The sequence below is a fragment of the Odocoileus virginianus genome, unplaced genomic scaffold (genome assembly GCF_023699985.2).
Source record: "Odocoileus virginianus isolate 20LAN1187 ecotype Illinois unplaced genomic scaffold, Ovbor_1.2 Unplaced_Scaffold_14, whole genome shotgun sequence".
NCBI lineage: Eukaryota > Metazoa > Chordata > Mammalia > Artiodactyla > Cervidae > Odocoileus > Odocoileus virginianus.
Window position 1 is genome coordinate 66,042 of NW_027224276.1, and position 18,628 is coordinate 84,669.

General features: G+C 49.4%; 2 protein-coding genes across 7 annotated transcripts in view; both read left to right on the plus strand.

Moving 5' to 3' along the window:
• GPR173 (G protein-coupled receptor 173) overlaps nucleotides 1-8,097 on the plus strand; it is a 70,467-nt gene extending 62,370 nt beyond the window's left edge. For 4 of the 5 annotated variants that reach the window (XM_070462800.1, XM_020885779.2, XM_020885780.2 and 1 more), the window contains one exon: nucleotides 5,054-8,097. In XM_070462800.1, coding sequence (XP_070318901.1) covers nucleotides 5,151-6,272 — 1,122 coding nt within the window. In that variant the 5' untranslated portion in view covers nucleotides 5,054-5,150 and the 3' untranslated portion in view covers nucleotides 6,273-8,097. Of the gene's footprint in view, nucleotide 1; nucleotides 4,627-5,053 lie in introns of those variants that run through there. The other variant, XM_020885781.2, reaches the window with a different exon arrangement.
• A 2,130-nt stretch (nucleotides 8,098-10,227) lies between these two features.
• TSPYL2 (TSPY like 2) lies at nucleotides 10,228-17,303 on the plus strand. Of its 2 annotated transcripts, none has more exons than XM_070462832.1 (7): nucleotides 10,228-11,207; nucleotides 12,453-12,530; nucleotides 12,658-12,769; nucleotides 12,851-12,996; nucleotides 13,119-13,216; nucleotides 13,539-14,293; nucleotides 16,611-17,303. In XM_070462832.1, the coding sequence occupies exons 1-7, from the start codon at nucleotides 10,407-10,409 to the stop codon at nucleotides 16,754-16,756; spliced, it is 2,136 nt and encodes a 711-aa protein (XP_070318933.1). In that variant the 5' UTR covers nucleotides 10,228-10,406; the 3' UTR covers nucleotides 16,757-17,303. The 2 variants fall into 2 exon arrangements, with proteins under 2 accessions (XP_070318933.1, XP_020741441.1); XM_020885782.2 differs by having other exon boundaries at nucleotides 13,551-14,293.
• Nucleotides 17,304-18,628: the final 1,325 nt, after the last annotated feature.

An 18,628-nucleotide genomic window follows, 5' to 3' on the forward strand; every position in this document is an offset into this window, starting at 1 on the left:
TTGTGAGCAAGATGGTGTGTGTATAGACATCTGTGTGTGAGAGTGTATCTGTATATACTATATCTGGCTTCTCTGTGTTTGCTTGTGCTTGCATTTTGCTAAGGTGTGTGTGTGTGTGTGTGTGTGTGTGTGTGTGTGTGTGTTCATTGGAGCTGGTCTACTTCTCTGCATAATGTACATGAATGGGCAACTGTGTGTATCTGTGCTAGGGTATACACATCTGTGTTGGTGAGTGTAACTAATCTGTGTGAGACATCTTGGATCAGTTGGTCTCTGTGTGTTAGAGTATGTACATGTGTGTATATGTGAGTAGTTTTTAACTAGTCTGTTTCTTCTGTTGGTATCCAAGTGGCAGTCTGTATACACATACATATGTGTGTTTGTGTGTGTATATATGTGTGTGTCAGGGTTCAAGTGCATGTGAGCATCCCGGTGTATGTAACTGAGTGTTAACATGTGTAACCATGATTGTATATGTGATAATATAGATATGCCACTGTTTTCATACCTGTGTTGCAAGAGTTTGAATACATGAGAGGATTTGAATAATCAGGTACACTGGGACAAAGGGTATATATGAGCCTGAGTGTGAGTGACAATGAGTAGGTTTACGTGTGTGTATCTCTCAGGATTTAAGAATTTGTATGTGTGTTAGGGGAGTTGTAATTAATGGGTTTGTGGGCCACTGCACATGTATGTGTATGTGCGTGTGTGTCTGGGTGTGTCTGTGCGTATGATCAATTCTTAGCCCTCCCTTATACAACACCCTCTTTTATGTAACACATTTTGTAACACCCCTTTACCATCTGGACATTAAGTTCTTAGATAATATAACCTCTCTGCATAAATAATTTCAAAAGAAGACATATAGTATTTTATACCATATCCACATTGTATTAACTCTAATATAAATAAATAAGAAATAAAAGTGATTTATAAGAAAATAATTTGTATTTCAATACAGAAATGCTTGAACATGACACTCCCTAAGAGATTCAGTGAATTAAAGACTTGTAACATAACAGGTAAACATGGATTTAGAGAAGGGGAAAAATCAGAAGCTGCCCTTTGTACAAAGTGCAGGAAAATGACAGGCAAAGGTCTAGGAATGAGAGTTTCCGAAATAGTGAACTACTCAAAGAAAGTACTCCACAAAACAAAGCATAGTCTCTAGACTTAACATGACAGCCACATTCCTGGATAATTCAGGATATATTTAATCAAAGAAACAACTGTGTTTATCAGTGAAATAGAGTCTAGGTTCAGTTCATGCCAAGTCCAAAATTCTATGGGATATGAGACATATGTTGATTGTGTGGAATTGCCCTACAGGTCTCCAGACAGCCGACATCCTCACGGACTCCAAAAATGTTATAGGGACACACCCAGCGCTGTGGAAACCAAAAAATGCGCCTATAAATTTCCAAAATTTCCCCTAGGGGGCAGTAATACCCTTATTGAGAACAAAGCGCCAGTGTTTAAGCAGGGGTACACTGTGCCGTGTGAATGAGGCAGCATACACAATATACGGTGTGTGTGTGTGTGTGTGTGTGTATGTGTGTGTGTATGCACACCTCGCATGCACACCAGTGCCCCTATATGTGAGCTGGTTGCTGTCCGTTGGTCTCTATAGAAGTAGCCTATGTGATTCTGAGTGTGTGTGTTGGTGTCTGTGTATCTCTGTCTAAGGGCATCTGGGCACAAGCAGGTGTGTACACGTTACGCATATGGACATGCATCCTTAGTCTCGGATGGTCCCAGGCTGTGGCTGCCCATCCATGCTCAGACCCTCTCCTCATTTTTTATATTATCACCCCAGCTTTCCAGGCAACACCAGGGTTTTGTTTGTTTGCTGGTATTGTTTTATGTTTTTTTGTTTTGTTTATTCTGTTTTAGTGTTTGTTTTTGTTTTCGCTGAGACTCTGAGCTACACATTATCCACTTTCTTGGTCTTAGTTTGTCTCTCTGTGTCTCCCTCTCTCTGCATCCACCTTTATTTCTGCCTCTCTCTATCTCCATCACCTCTCTATATCTGTCTGTCACTCCCCAACCCTGTCTCTTTATTTCTCTACATCTTTCTCCCTTTCCTGGCATTATCCCTGTCCTTCTATCTCTTTGTCTCTGTCTCCCTCCCTCCTTCCCTCTCTCTCTCTGTCTCTATTTTTTCTCTCTGTCTCTCTCTCTCCCACTCGCATCTATTTTCCCCTTTCTGTCTCTATATTCCTCCCTTGCTGGTCTCTTGCACTGTCTCTGTTTCTCTGTGTCTGTCTGTCTGTCTTTTTTTGGCTTCCTTTCTTCTTCCTCTTTCTGTCTCCTCTTCTCTATGTAAACCTCTTTCCTTTCTCTGTTTATTTCTCCCACCCCTCCCCACCATGTTCCTATGTCTCCATCTTTCTGTTTCTGCTCCTCTCTCTTTCTCTGTCACTTGTGTGTCTGACTCTGTCTTACATTCAATTTCTGTCTCTATCACTTCCCCCTGCCACTCCTCAAGGCTCAGGAGTGTGTGTGTGTATGTGTGTGTGCATATTTACACACACCCAGCTATCAGCTAGTCCACAGATCTGTGGGAGCTGTGAGGCCTTGAGGGGCTGAAGGGGCCCACCAGCTCCACTTATCTCAAGCCCCTGCCCTAGCACCTTCTCTTGGTCCACTGACACTGGCTCTGAGACTTTGGGGGTACCATGAGAAAAGTTTGGCCCCAGGTGGCTGTGGCAGGCTCAGTTGGATTGAACTGAGAAACAGTGCAGAGGGGAGCCATTTTCCAGGGAGGGAGGGGGAAGAAAGACATCCACTCAAGCCCCACATCTTCCAGCCTCAATCCCATCCCAGCCCCAGCAGGAGCTCTGAGCTTCTCTGGCTTCTGCTTTACTGCCTCTCCTGGGAAACCTGCCCTGCTATCCTATCACACCCTATATCCCCCACCCAGCCCTCATACACTAGGAGCTCTCCTACTTACCCCCAAGCTTTCCTGTGCCCTCCCATTCACACACTGCCCAGACTGCTTTCTCAGCAAATATTACTTGGATGCCTCCCGGTGGCCCTCCCTGAGCCACTAGCCCCCTAGTCCCTCAACCAATTGATTTGACAGCTTTTGACTGAGAGCCTACGGTGGGCTCTGCACTGCTCTTCTAGAGTGTGTGAGTCGATAATCCCTACCCTCATGGAGCTTTCCTTCTAATAGGGAGGGGCAAGCAATAAATCAAAATTTAAAAGTGAATATTTTATACTAACCATAAATGAAGTATAATCTTTAAAACTGTGAATCACTATCTATAACTTATATAATACTTACATCAACTATATGACAATATAAATAAATAAATTAAAACAACTATTAAAAAAGGTAAATTATGTAGTGCATCAGAAGAGAGAAATTCCAGGAAGAGAAATAAAGCAGGGCAGGGGGACACAGGGGTGCTGTTTTCTCACCCAGATTACTACAGGAGCCTCCTAAGTAGTATCCCTACTTCTACCTTCGCCTCACATGATCTATGCTCCTCACAACAGCAAGCAGGATCCCATTCAATCCTGAGTCATATCACATCTTATCTCTGCAAAACTCTCCCATGGCGCCCATCTCACTCAGAGTAAAAGTCAAGAGTCCTCAATGTGACCTATGTGATCTGGCCTCACCACCTTGCTGAGCTCTCCTCCTACCACTTTCCCCCTGCTCATTCCCTCCCACCTACCTCCTTACTCTTCCTCAAATGTACCACGTGCAGTCTCACCTCAGAACCTTTGTTCTGGCAATTCCCCCTGCTTAGACTTCTCTTCTCCCAGATATCCACATGGCTCGCTCACCTCCTTCATATTTTTGCTCAGATGTCACTTCTTCCATGAAGCTTCCCCTGTCCACCTCATTTAAAACTGTACTTCCAAAAATAAATAAAACTGAACTTCCTCCACCCCTGGCACTTCCTATCCCCCTTCCCTCCTTAAATTTAGGAACTTATCATCATCTGGCCTACTATATTTCACCTATGTATCTTCTTTATTATCTAGAATGTCAACTTCACAAGAGCAGAGACCTTTGTCTGTTTATTTCACATCTGTGTCACCAGTGCCTGGCACACAGTAGATGCTCAATAAATAGTTTTTCAAGAAATGAGTACATACAAGCATACCTATATCTTTATGTTCACACATACTTTCCACTTCATTTAAAGTAAAAACCCAAGTCTTTGTCATGGCCCACAGCCCTGCACAATCTGGCCCCAGACCCCTCTGTGAATTAACTTTCCACTGTCTCTCTTGCCTGCCCTGTTCCAACCACACTGATCTTCCTACTGTTCATGAGTGTGCTAAACACATTCTTCATTATGAATAAAGAAACCTATTTAATGAGTAGCTACTAGTGTTAACCAAAAAGAAAAAAATAAAACCACTGTGAAATAGAATAAAAGCTAATGAGGTACATTACATATAGGATCTGTACTGTTTTGTGAAACTTTGGGTTCAGCTCTATGTGCACATGTGTGTATGTGTATCAGGTTGTGATATAAGATGTATTTCTTATTATGGGTGGCAGTTTTAAAAGTTTGAAGAACACAACCTTTGGGCTTTACAAAGGGAGAGAAGAGCTGCACCCACATCCCCATCCCACAGACCCACCAATGGAGGAAAGAGGTAACTGAGGACATCCAGAGAGATGAAGCACCCCCCACTCAGCAAGGAGGGAGGAGGAGCAGCGTGGGCCAGGGGCAGGGCCTGACACCAGCTGGGAGTAAGAGGGGAGGCCGCGTAGACACACTAACACTGCCCTTTCTCTTTCTTCCTCACCTTTCCTTTCCATCTGTTTCTCACTGTTTCTTTTTCTTGTGTTTCTCTCTCTCCCTCCCTACTCTCTCCTTTCCCCCTCTTCTTGTCTCTCTGGCTCTGTTCTGTCTCCCTATCTTTTCTAACTCTTTCTCATCCCCTCCATTTCTGTCTCAATTTGTGTCCATTTTCTCTTTGTTCTGTCCTTTCTCACTCTCTTGTGTGTTTTCACGCTCTCTCCTGCCCTCATACCTCTGTCTATCTGTGTCTGTGTCTCCCCCATTATCCTCATTTGCAGGTGCAGCCCAGCAGAACAACTGATGGAGTCCCCTGGGGCCCACCGAGTACTGGACTGGCTGACCCCATAGGGTTGGGAGCAGCCCCTGCCCCTCAGTATGGCCAACACCACTGGAGAGCCCGAGGAGGTGAGCGGTGCACTGTCTCCACCATCAGCAGCGGCTTACGTGAAGCTGGTGCTGCTGGGACTGATCATGTGCGTGAGCCTGGCGGGCAACGCCATCTTGTCCCTGCTGGTGCTCAAGGACCGTGCCCTGCACAAGGCTCCTTACTACTTTCTGCTGGACCTGTGCCTGGCTGACGGCATACGCTCTGCCGTCTGCTTCCCCTTTGTGCTGGCTTCTGTGCGCCACGGCTCCTCATGGACCTTCAGTGCGCTCAGCTGCAAGATTGTGGCCTTTATGGCTGTGCTCTTTTGCTTCCATGCGGCCTTCATGCTGTTCTGCATCAGCGTCACACGCTACATGGCCATCGCCCACCACCGCTTCTATGCCAAGCGCATGACACTCTGGACATGCGCAGCCATCATCTGCATGGCCTGGACCCTGTCTGTGGCCATGGCCTTCCCACCTGTCTTCGACGTGGGCACCTACAAGTTCATCCGTGAGGAGGACCAGTGTATCTTTGAGCATCGCTACTTCAAGGCCAATGACACGCTGGGCTTCATGCTTATGTTGGCTGTGCTTATGGCAGCCACACATGCTGTCTATGGCAAGCTGCTCCTCTTCGAGTATCGTCACCGCAAGATGAAGCCTGTGCAGATGGTGCCAGCCATCAGTCAGAACTGGACATTCCATGGCCCTGGGGCCACTGGCCAGGCTGCTGCCAATTGGATCGCTGGCTTTGGCCGAGGGCCCATGCCACCAACCCTACTGGGTATCCGGCAGAATGGGCATGCAGCCAGCCGGCGGCTGCTGGGCATGGACGAGGTCAAGGGTGAAAAGCAGCTGGGCCGTATGTTCTACGCGATCACACTGCTCTTCCTGCTCCTCTGGTCACCCTACATTGTGGCCTGCTACTGGCGAGTGTTTGTGAAAGCCTGCACCGTGCCCCACCGTTACCTGGCCACTGCTGTTTGGATGAGCTTCGCCCAGGCTGCCGTCAACCCAATCGTCTGCTTCCTGCTCAACAAGGACCTCAAGAAGTGCCTGAGGACTCACGCCCCCTGCTGGGGCACAGGAGGTGCCCCAGCTCCTAGAGAACCCTACTGTGTGATGTGAAGCAGGCTGGTAGGCAGACAGGCAGGGAGAAGGTCGTGGCCACCACGATGGAGCCAACAGAAGGGAAGAGGTAGGGCTCCACACAGGAGCCTTTCTTTCTGAGCTCCAGCCTCAGACCCTGGAACAACCTGGAATCTAGGCACCTTTGCCAACACCTCCCCAGGGCTGGGGACTGGGTGGGGACTGGGAAAGATGCATTTCTAGTCCTATGGGGCCTGTCTCCACCTCCTCCTTCTCCTCCACTTCTACAGTCTCTCTCCTCTCTCTCTCTCTCTCTCTCTCTCTCTCTCTCTCTCTCTCTCTCTCTCTCTCAGAAGTGACAATTCAGAAAAAAAAAAACTGAAAATGCAGGTTTTCCTACTCATAGCTGAGGAGACAGGCTTTCTTGCTTTAATGTCTCTCCTCTGATATTGTCCAGAAGGGGGAAATTTGTCCTGTAAAATAGACTTCTAGAGCTCTTATTGTCCCCTCTGCTCCCATGCACCCTCTCCTTCCAAGTCCTTTAGCAAGGCCTGAATGAAATTGATCTGCTGATGAGAGGGACCAAAGTGGGTGCTCGGTCCCCAGGGAGCAAGGTTTCATTGCTATGTTGTGTGCAATGTTGTTTTAGGCTAACCCTGGTCCCAAGGCCAATCTTTTATCCATCCCTACCATGTCCAGACCCCCCAAGTGTTTCTTGAGCATCTGTTTGAGAAACAAGGAGGGGAGGGAGAAAGGCCTCTGGGATGGGCCCAGGTTAGGTGAAGAGCAGGATGTGAGCAATATGCCTTGAGCTGAAGAGACCTCAGCTTGACTGCATTCTCTCAAGCTGCCTCCAGGATCCCCATCCTACAGCTCTTCTTCCTGAGGATGGAAATCCACTCCAACCCCACTGAAGTCGATGGGTGCCATACAGGCAGGAGCAGCACCCCTCCAGGGAGTGCTGTAGGGAAGCACTCCAGGGAAGTGTAGGGAGAAAGTCAAACTCCCCAGAATGGCTGAATCCCAAAGCCTGGGGTCAGAGCAGAGTTGAACCCCAGAATTGTTTCCTGAGTTCATGCTACTCTCCTGAAGATGAAAATTCTTTGAGGGCCTTGGTAAGTCATTGTGGTATAAGCTCCAAGGCACTGTGGACTTGAGTCCATTCCTCTCTGACCTCTTTTGTACCTTAAAGCCTCAGGGGCCTCAGGCCCCTCTGTGGTAACCCTTGGCCTTCTGGGCCCTTAGCCCCCACCTTCCTTGCTCTGAACAGCCCTTCCCCCTCTTCTTCCCTCCACCATCACTTCCACCCCAAGTGGAGCAGAATGCAGCCAGATTTCCCAGGTGGGAGCTCCAAAGCCTCCTTCCCAGGGCAGAGCCTACTCTGGGTTCACATCAAGTCTTATGGACTGGTGAGCCAAACTGGCATTCTTTGCCTGGTCTTTCCCAAGTTCTCTTTCCCCCTCTTATCTCCTGGGAGAGGGGGAGATCTGTATTTTTCCACCCCCTTTCTCTCCCCTATAGAAGCCCTTGTCCTACACTCCCTCCCTACCCTAAGACAGCTCCGGAACTGGGCAAGCCTCGACTTAAGCAAGAGGAATGGAGAAGGCACTCTAGGCAGGAGAGACATTAATGAGCCTGGTTATGGAGTGGCCCTGGAAAGGCAGGCCAGAGTGGCTGAGAGACTGGTATACAGGGGGGTACCTGTTCTCTTGGTGATAGTGATGGGGGTGCCTTTCCCAGGGAGTGGGGTGGGGGTAGATAGGGTACATTCAGGAGGATTTTCCTCTATTTCTTTTTTCTAACTGCCTGGATTCACCACTGGATTTTGTAAATGGAAAACTGAAATGAACAATGCTATATTGGATGTTTTCTCTTTCTGTCTGTCTGTGTGGGTGGGTGTGTGCCCTATCTGCTATGACCACATGTAGGGAGGTATGGTCAAGTGAGACAGTGTGTCTGTGTGACTTTGTTGGGGCACACTCTGGCCTGGGGCACATATGTGAGCAAATGCCTGTATGTGGAGACATATACAGTGCATGTGAGCACACACATGCACATATGCACCTAATTGAGAGAAGACAAAACAGTATGTGTCTGCAGCAGGAGGCAGAGTGGTCAGAGAGATGGAACTTGAAAATGATATGCATGGATGTAGCAAGAGGGTAGACTCCCATCTCAGAAGATCTTCCTCCCCTGGCCCAGGCTCTGAACATGGGGGACAGGATACTTGAGAATCCCATCTCTTCCAAAAGTCTGGAGCCCCCAGGTACCACTCCCAACTCCTGTATGAGTCTCCTCTCAAAAACCCAGATAAGGTGTTCCTGAAACTGGACCACCATGGAGAATGGGGACTGGTAATTGGGGATCAAACTTGGGGTAACTGTTGGGTTAGGTAATGCCCCCCACACACAAAGTAATGGCTTATGGAGGGACTGCTCGGTCTGGGATAGGATCCACTGTATACAGCTGGGATTTTGGTAAGTTTTGATTAAATTCAGAGGGATGGATGTCACAGGGGAAAAAAAAAAAAACAAGCCTGGGAGTCTCCCCAGTCTGCCTGTTCCCTGGGCGCTCAATTAGTTTACTCTGTGAGATGCACAGAATTGAGTTGACCATACTCCTCAGCTCTTGGCACACTGTATCATCACTGGTCCATATGAAGCCCTTATATTCTTTTTTGTTTTGTTTTGTCCACTTCATCACCCATCCCTAATCCCATCACCCCTCCCACATAGGCACCCCACTCCTGTGTATTTAACGTGTGTTTTTCCAATCCACCATTCATGTGTTTTATTTACATATACGTGTATATGTGGGAAATGTATGGTATTGTTATGTGTTTTAATTTACATAAACAGTATTGTACTATAAATCTTGTTCCGTTTCTTTCTTCACTCAACATTCTGTTTTTTGAGATATCCAGCCATGTTGCCGTGTTTACACCTAATTCATTCTAGTGGTCCATCTTATACATATATCACATTTTTCTTATTCATTCTCCTGGATGATGTGTCTGTAGGTGTCTCCAATTCTCTGCTACCACGACAAGACTGCAATGGGCAGTTTTCTAAATGTCTTTTTAGTGACACCTTATTAAGAGGAGAGGAAACAAGCTCAGAAAGAGGCAGTGATTTTGTCAGGTTTTAAAAGTGAGAAGCATACCTGTGGCATGAATCCCAGACGGAAGTCAGAACCCCACCACTGTGCCTCATGAGAGACCATCCATTTGCCCCCCCCCCCAAATCTAAAATACAATTAAAAGCAGCATACACTGAGGAAATTGACAGGAAAGGGTGGAAAGAAGTATGGAGTTGATGAAGAAATAGAAAATCCTAGAAAGATCTAGCAGATGAACTGAATCACAATAATTTTCATGACGCAGAGGAAGTTAAGTTTTTTGGTATGATTATTATTGCTAGAGCCATTTTGCAGAAATGGGAAACGCCACGTCAAAACCTGGCCCCAAACGAAAGACCTTCGATTTCTAAACCCCAGGCTCCTTCAGGGCCACCCGAGCCCAGAGTTCGCCGCCTCCGAGTTCGCCGCTGCAGGGGCGAAAGCAAGGCCGAGGGGAAGGGGCAGATTTAAGAAGTGCGTAGTTGCTGACGGGGAGGGGGGGGGGGAGGGAGAGAATGACGGCGAGGCTCTCGAGTCTATCTGAGCACATCCTGCTCACTGCTTGCGCTTGTTTTTCTGTTTAGCGTTTGGGTCTTCAGAACCACTGGTACTTTTCCCATTGGATAAAACGTCGGCGGGTGAGGGAGAAGGGCTTCATCCCCCTCAGATCTCTCCGTGGCCAATCGCCCTGCACAGTCTAGACGGTCGCTGAGAGAGTCAGCCGGGTGATTGGCGGGCCTGAGGGAAGCCAATGGGAAAGTGATGAGGTGCGGTGTTGGCAAGCAGATTGCGTGAGAGCAAGCGGGGAGCTAGGGGGCGCAAGGGCCGCCGCCACGGCTTGCAGCCAATGGCGATGCGGGACGGCCCCTGGCATCACACGGGGGCTGGGCCTGACTGTTGGCGCGGAGGGAGTACGGCAGGGGCTGTGGGCGGTAGCGCCACTGCGAGGCTGAGAGCGGAGCTGGTCGCGTGAGCGTCGGCAGCTTCGCTTCAGGTGTGACGAGCAGCGGCGGCCCGGCCGAGCGCGAAGAACCAAGCTGTGCGAACGCGGTCACCATGGACCGCCCAGATGAAGGGCCTCCGGCCAAGGCCCGCCGCCTTAGTGGCTCCGAGCCCCCTCTGAGCGAGCTGCCGCCGCCGCCGCCTCCTCCTCCTCCTCTCCTGCGCCTGCCCCTGCCTCCACCTCAGCAGCGCCCGAGGCTCCAGGAGGAAACCGAGGCGGCACAGGTGCTGGCTGACATGAGGGGGGTGGGACTGGGCCCCGCTCTGCCCCCGCCTCCGCCCTATGTCATCCTCGAGGAGGGGGGTATCCGCGCATACTTCACCCTGGGGGCTGGGGGTCCCGGCTGGGAGCCCGCAGTCGAGTCAGGGTACGGGGGGTCGTCCCCTCCCGTGGAGAGCCTAGAAACGCTCTCTCCCTCAGAGGTTTCTGGGGGAAGCCTGGAGATTGACTTCCAGGTGACGGAGCCCAGCAGCTTTGCAGGAGAGAAGGCCCTAGAAACCTGTAGCGCAGGGGGGCGGGGGTACCAGAGGTTAGCCGGTCCAAGGGGGAGAGAGGAGACTGTCATCATCGTGGAAGACGACGACGAGGATGAAAAGGAAAGCGTGAGGAAGAGGAGGAGGAGGAGGAAGAGGAAGCCCAGGAAGGTGAAGAGGGAAAGCCCAGAGAAGAATGCCGAGAAGATAGAGTGCATCCTGCAGGCTCTGGAAAACATTCAACTAGACCTGGAGGCGGTGAATATCAAGGCAGGCAAGGCCTTCCTCCGTCTCAAGCGCAAGTTCATCCAGATGCGGAGACCCTTCCTGGAGCGCAGAGATCTTATCATCCAGCATATCCCAGGCTTCTGGGTCAAAGCAGTATCCTTGTCATCTATACTCATGGGCCCGGAGCCCATGACCAGAATTGGGTGGGGGGCGGTGGGAGGAGGGACAGACTGGGTGAAAGGGTGTGGGGGCGGGCCCCAGTTGGAAGAATGAGGAAGTCTGATGGAGAAGGGATGGAAGGAGTGTGGCAAAACATCAGAGAAGCTGGGCTGGGGAAAGGGGAGGGGGCCCATTAAAACTGGACCACAGATGGGAAAGCGAGAGAGAAGGAGCATAGCATTAAAAAATAAATGGATCACAGACAGTGAAAAGGGGAGGACAGAGACACACAGCAGAAAAATTAGACCAGAGATGGTAAAACGAGGAGTGGGGAGAGGGGGACATGGAAGATAAACTGACTCAGACAGTGAAGAGGGAGGGGAAGGGCATACAGCAGAGAATTGGCCCAGAAAGTGTACCCAAGTCACACATGGCTGTGCATGCCTAGGTCTCTACTTAGATTCTAGGGAGACCCCAATCCTGGCTGGAGAGGAGGGGGCCAGAGCCCTGAAGGATCAGGAGAAGGAGTATCTAGAGATTAAGAAGTTAAATGAAGGAAATAACAGTAATTCACTGTTGGTGATAAGCTTATCTCTGGGGGACCATGTAACATGTTAGGAACACCTGGGGTTAACATCCTAATAGAATTACATGGACTCAGACACTTGACACTGTCATACATACATATCACGTGATCACAGGCCCCCAGTACCCAGGCACAGTATCATGTGGCCACAGTCCTCAGTACCCAGACCACACCATCACCTGGACACAAGCCCTCAGACACAGACACACAACATTATGTTGACACATACCCATAACACCCAAATATATAACATCATGTGACAACAGGCCATCAGCAACCAGATATAGCATCATTTGGACATGGGCTTTTCACCCCCAGACACACACAATGTCTTGTCTTGTGAACACTCAGAGACACAACATCACTTGGGTATAGACTCCCAGCACTCAAACACACAGCAAATATCAACCATGGCAGGGCCACCTAATATAGAGGTTTGATATTTTTAAACACAGGCGCTCACCACATGGTATCATGGGAATAAAAGTATGGGTCTTGTCGCATGACCTATTTGCTCCACATACATCACATGAGCACAGAAGGAATTCTGCTCCAGCCTCTCTTTTGTTCTGCCCTGCATATCCCTGTCTGGCCTTCCTTCCCTCCTTCTCATTGAACAGTCACTCCTTGACCTAAACTGCTCCCTCCATCAGTTCCTCAACCACCCCAAAATTTCAATCTTGATCAACCAACGCGATGAAGACATTTTCCGCTACTTGACCAACCTGCAGGTCAGGCCAAAGAAAGATCTTTTCTGCTAGGACTGGGCGAGGAATCTGGTCCTTGGAGGTGAGGGGGGATTGGGTGGGAGGGGCCACAGTGTGGTGGGAATTCCACCATTACCCCCACCCTGAGCAGGTACAGGATCTCAGACATATCTCCATGGGCTACAAAATGAAGCTGTACTTCCAGACAAACCCCTACTTCACAAATATGGTGATTGTCAAGGAGTTCCAGCGCAACCGCTCAGGTAAGAGGTAGCCCCAGAGCAAATTCATCCCCCCCATCTAACCTTGTCCAGTGCCCTCTCTATACCTTCCTTTTCCCCCAGGCCGGCTGGTGTCTCACTCCACCCCAATTCGCTGGCACCGGGGCCAGGAACCTCAGGCCCACAGGCATGGGAACCAGGATGCCAGCCACAGCTTCTTCAGCTGGTTCTCAAACCATAGCCTCCCAGAAGCTGACAGGATTGCTGAGGTGGGGCCCCTCCTGGCATTGCCAGGGAAGACCTTGCTAGGCTTGCCCTTGGATGCCTGGGGGATTGGGAGTAGGCTCTGGGACTTGTGCTCATAGCTCCCTTCCCCTGTCTCTTTCAACAGATTATCAAGAATGACCTGTGGGTTAACCCTGTGCGTTACTACATGATGGGAGAAGGGGGCTACAGAACAAGCAGAAAGAAGCAAGAAAAAGAAGAAAGGTGATGGCGGAGGGTTGATGACTGAGAGGTGGTTTGTTAGGGGTGGGGCAAAGACTAGGCTAGTGTCAGAGTATTCGTAGAGCCAAAAGGGACCTTTGAGATGATCCAATCCAATATGTTTTACAAGTGGGTAAAACATATTGCCCAGAAATGGGGTGTGATTGGCTGAGGTTATGCTGTCAGGGGCAGAAATGGGATTCTCCCCACCTAGCCTCATACCTGGGAATCCTTGTAGCCTACTGCCTCCCCTGTTACTTACCACCTTTCATTGTTTATCTGCTCTGATTACATCACCTCTCACCAACCCTATACTGAACCCCAGACTTCTCCACAGTAAAAACAAGGATGAATATGAAGTGGTGATTGTGGAAGACTCTGATGACTATCACATCATGGAAGACATTATTGGAGAGACCTCAGACAGTGATGGTATCACCGACAATGAGACCATTCATGACGTCAAGATCTCTGACTTCATGGAGACCACTGACTGCTTCGAGACCACTGACAACGAGATAACTGACATCAGTGAGAGCCTCTGTGACAGCGAGTGCCCTGGCCACAATGAGACCACCGACAACAACGAAAGCCCCAATGACAATGAAACCACTGATAACAATGAGAGTGCTGATGACAAGGAGAGTACCGATGACAACACTGAGAACCCTGAAGATGAAAACACTGATGAGAACGAAGAGAACCCTGATGACAACGATGAGAATGCTGATGAGAACCCCATTGGTGATGATGAGAACCCCAAAGGTGGCAACCAAAGCAGCAATGGCAACAACCAGGACAGCAGTGACAGTGACAATGAAGGAGACAATGATGGCAGTGATATTGAAGATAATGATGGCAACGAAGGTGACAATGAAGGTAGTGATGATGATGGCAACGAAGGTGACAATGAAGGCAGTGATGATGATGACAGAGACATTGAAGACTACGAGAATTACCTCGAAGGCTCTGACAAGGATCACCATAACACCACCAACCAGGACAACTATGAGGATGAAGTAGAGAACATCTCTGAAGAAGAGTCGTCAGTGGAGGAAGAGGAGGAGGGCAGTGAGGAAGGTGAGCTGGACCCTCACCTTTTTTGTTTTTTTCTTTGGACCCTCACCTTTTGTCTTACCTCCTTTCTCTTCTGTCAGAGAAAATCTGGCTGGGGTCAGAGTATCAAGGCAAGAGCACAATCTGCTCTTGTGGAGAAAAGAAAAAAGCATTCTCAGTAAGTTTTTAAATGAAGCAAGGCCAGGAAACATTTAATTTGCAAACATAGCAAAACAAACAAATTTCAGTTCTTGGTGATAGGCAGATAGGTTGTAACAGAACACAAGACAAATGAAGCAGAGAGAAGAGATAGATAGGAGGCAGTGGGTGGTACACTGAGACAGGTTCACACACAGAAGAAAAAAAGTGGCAAACACATTGCAATTCAGCACACTCTGTACCCAGTCCTGGCCTTCTGGGAACTCCCAGGCTTGCTTGGGGAGCTGGGGGTGAAGTGAACAGTGTGCTCAGTGATCCCAGAGGAGGGAGGAGCTAATTCTATCTCCAGAATCAGGAAGGGGAGAACTAGAGAAAGAAAGTGACATTTCAATTGGAGGCTGCCTTCACATTAAGGAGCATTATGGGGCATTCTTGGTGGAAGGCATCACATGAAAAAGAACCTAGAAGGGTGAAAATGCATAGTCTGTCTGTTAGGGTTTCCCAGGTTGTCTTCTAAAGACCCTTCACTAAAAGGTTCTCACAAAAAGGTTCAGTGGTCAAATATGTTGGGGAAATACTGCATACAATAATGTCCTTATGTAGAGTCACATGTACACTGGCACCTGAAAGGCTCTGATAAATCCTGCTCTAAGAAACCTATTTAAATATTGTAGAAGTCAGCATTTCCCAAACGTTGATCACAGAAGCCATTGTTCACTGTCCACCAAAAAAAGCATTTTGGGAAATGCTGAGGAAGGGTTGCACATGGAGGGTTGAGGGAGAAAGCAGTAATTAAGGTAACTGTCATGTTTGGTTCTGTCCTGGATGACTGGCCAAAGGAGGCACCATTTCATGAGATGGGGAAGGGCATGGCAGTGGTATTGGTGGGATGCAGAGAGGAACATGGAGTCGGAAGGGCTTGTTGGACACAGGTACAGGTGTCTGAGAGCAGGTGGTTAGTGGTATGTCTGGGAAGTCGAAATTGTAAAGAAAGGAGGTAACAAGCCAGGGCAGAATCCTCTATCTGGATTCTGGGGCCAGTTAATGTCAATTGGGTCCAGTTAACATTAATGAAGTGTTTACTATGTGCCAGTCATTGTACTAAGGGTTTTCTTGCTTTAAGTAATTTAATTCTCACAGCAGCTCTTAAGAAGTAGGTACTATTATCCTCGTTTTATAGATGGGGAAACTGAGACTCTGAAAGGGTAGAGTTAGGAGGAGAACTAGGTCATGGAACATTCTGAGAAGGAAGGAATTGTCAGCAGTGTCCAGTGGTCCTGAAAGGGCAAGTAAAATGAGGGCCAGGATGTGTTCATTGTATTAGCGGCTGAATAGATCATCTGTGACCTTGGGAAGAGTAGTTTCAGTGGCTTGGTGGGGGTAGAACCAGACCACAGTAGGGAGGGGGAGGGATGAGCAGGGGTTAAGGTAATAGAGTCAAACTTTGGCTAAGAAGGAAATGGCAGAAGGCAGACAAGGGGTATGTTTGAGCCTGGCTGTAGGCAGGCAAATAGAGGAGAGGCAGCCCCGTAGGTGGAAGGAGCAGGAGGACCAACCACTCCTAGGAGTTTTGGCCATGGTATCCCTGGCAAACTTCCATAGAGGGCACCGAGAAAGGAGGAGTTGAATGAGCGAGCAGATTCAATCTAGACATATTTTTAGGTAGGGAAACTGAGGGAATTGGTGGCTTCATCCCCTCCTACTCAGTGGCATCTCCTTTCAGAAAAGGGGAGGCAGAGTTATCCGCACAACCCTAGTATGGGAGCAGGGGTGGGGAATTGGGCCAAAGAAGACAGACTTAGGCCTATTTGAATCACACCAAGGAAAAAGAGGGAGCAGCCTCTGGATGAATAGAAGGTTTATTCAGCTGAAGTCAGAGCTCAGGAAGAGACATGCACATTGCATACACTGGGAGAAAAAGCTACTTTCAGAGGTGTATCAGTTAGGACAGGGGCAGCCCACCCTGCCTTCCTGCTTTCCTCCCACTGCCCCTTACTCTCTTAGCTTGAGTTCACACACATACTTGGCTGCTTGTTCCAAGCAGAGGTGCTTGATGAGTGGTCCCAGGCCCCCCAAAACCTGACTGTGGGCTCTGTTCCCTATGAAGAGTGACATCTACCTGTCCATCTAACCACCCTCTTCCATTTTACCCCCCCCCCCCTTGATTCTCTGTCCTGTGCAGGCAGTGAGCAAGGTGAGAACAGCAATGATGAGGAAGGAATCGAAGACGACTCAGGAGAGGAAGACTCAGAAGACTCCGACATGGAGAAGGTGCTTCAGGTCCAAAACCCTTGGGCCATCCCGGGAAAGAGGGGCAAAATGGGATAAACGTCTTACCCTTTCAGGGGCTGCTTCTCTATATCCTCCTCCCCCTGCCCCATTTGCCCTCCCTATCAGCTAGGGCCGAGCGGCCCCGCATTGCACTTCTGGGGGGTGACTGACTTCCTACACGGGTTTAAAGTTTATTTTTATGGTTTAGTAATTGAGAAGTTCTTATTTTGGGGGGAGGGAATGGGGGCTTTCCCCTTCCTTTTAGCCCTCCTCCCCTGCAGGCTTCTGTGTGCTGCTAAATGTATTTATCGTGATGCCTTGGTCAGGGCCCCTCTATCCCCCTCCTCGTGCTGTGTGGAGTGGACACCCTTGATCCCGAAGCGGGGAGGGCTGCTGTGGCCTTGGGGGGCTCTGCTGCCACCCTGTTCTCCCAAGTCCCTCGCTTTTCCTCCACCCGTCGCCTTTACCAGCTGCGCCCGCTAGCCCGCCTCGGTGTCTATGCAAGGCCGCTTCGCCATTGCGGTATTCCTGTGCCCCTCCCCCAGAAGTCCCACCTCCTTCCCTCTGGACCCTGGTAATCCTAATAAAAGTGTGAGCAAATTCAGAGTGCTGTTTCGAGTCTTTTGTCCCACTCGGTGCGCGGACCCCAACAGCCAGTCTCCGTTCCCACAGGCCCGCAAGTAGGCGCCTCGTCTCCGCAGGGGCCAGGAAGATGGGAGTCGCTGGGGGTGGGAGTGCCTGGCTAGGGGCGAGCTCCTCCCGACCGCAGAGATGTTGCGTCAGGTCAATGCGGACCATCCTGACCAATGGCAGGGCGAGGCTGAGGGAGCCCCTCCCCCTCCCGGAGGGCGCAGTAGACCCAGGCAGGTAGCTAACGGCTTCCCACGCCTTCCCCTCCGCGCATGCGCACAGAGATGCCCTGCGCCCTGGAATATTTTATTCAGTGATCTTTTTATTTATCGTGCGTCAAACCTTTCCTCCGGCCTAGTTTGAGCTGGGAGAGGGGGCGCTAGAGGAATCCATTTTTTTCGTTCGCATGTAGTGAAATAAAAATGATATCAGTTAGGACTTAATCCAGTAATGCTTAAGCGCTCTCTCAGGAAGAGGGTGCATGATCTCGGGCTGGACCTGGGAGAGAAGGCAAGAAAAGAGCCCTGACTGGGGAGTTTGCATAGAGATAAAGGAAAAGCGGGGCTTTCTGGTGGCTCAGTCGGTAAAAAATCTGCCTGCTATGCGGGAGACCAGGTTGGATCCCTGGGTGGGGAAGATCCCCTGGAGAACGGAATGGCTACCCACTCCAGTATTCTTGCCTGGAGAATTCCATGGACGGAGGAGCCTGGCGGGCTACAGTCCATGGGGTCGGAAAGGGTCGGACACGACACGAAAGCGTGTCGGACACACTTTCACTACTTTTCAGAGGAAGAGAAAAGGAAAATTACTATGTAGCTGTGGGGGCAGGGCGGAAACGGTCAGGAGTTGGGCGTCTGAAAGACAGGCTTTATCTGGGAATATCTGAGGAAAGGCCCAGTGGCTTTACGTTTTGGATACAGTAACTTTATTTCCACGAACACCACAGAAACCTTCCAGTTTCTTTATGAATCATAATAACTTACACACAGATCCCAGACATCCGGGTATGTCTTCTGCAATACACCTCCCAAACTTTCCATCCGATGCTCTTATTTTGGCGAAGGCTTCAGACGGTTTGATTTGTGTTTTACATAATGCCCTCTGCTGGCTGCCAGGGGCATTGATTCGAGGGAGGGAGAGCAGTGAGGAATGATGCTATACCTAAGGTGAGAATGGCGTGATGGGGAAGGATACAGGAGGTTTTTAAAATATTATCTTTTGGAAGTTTTAGATTTACAAAATCATTGCAAAGATAATACAGAGAGTGTACCTATACCCTACCAGTATACCTTACCAGTT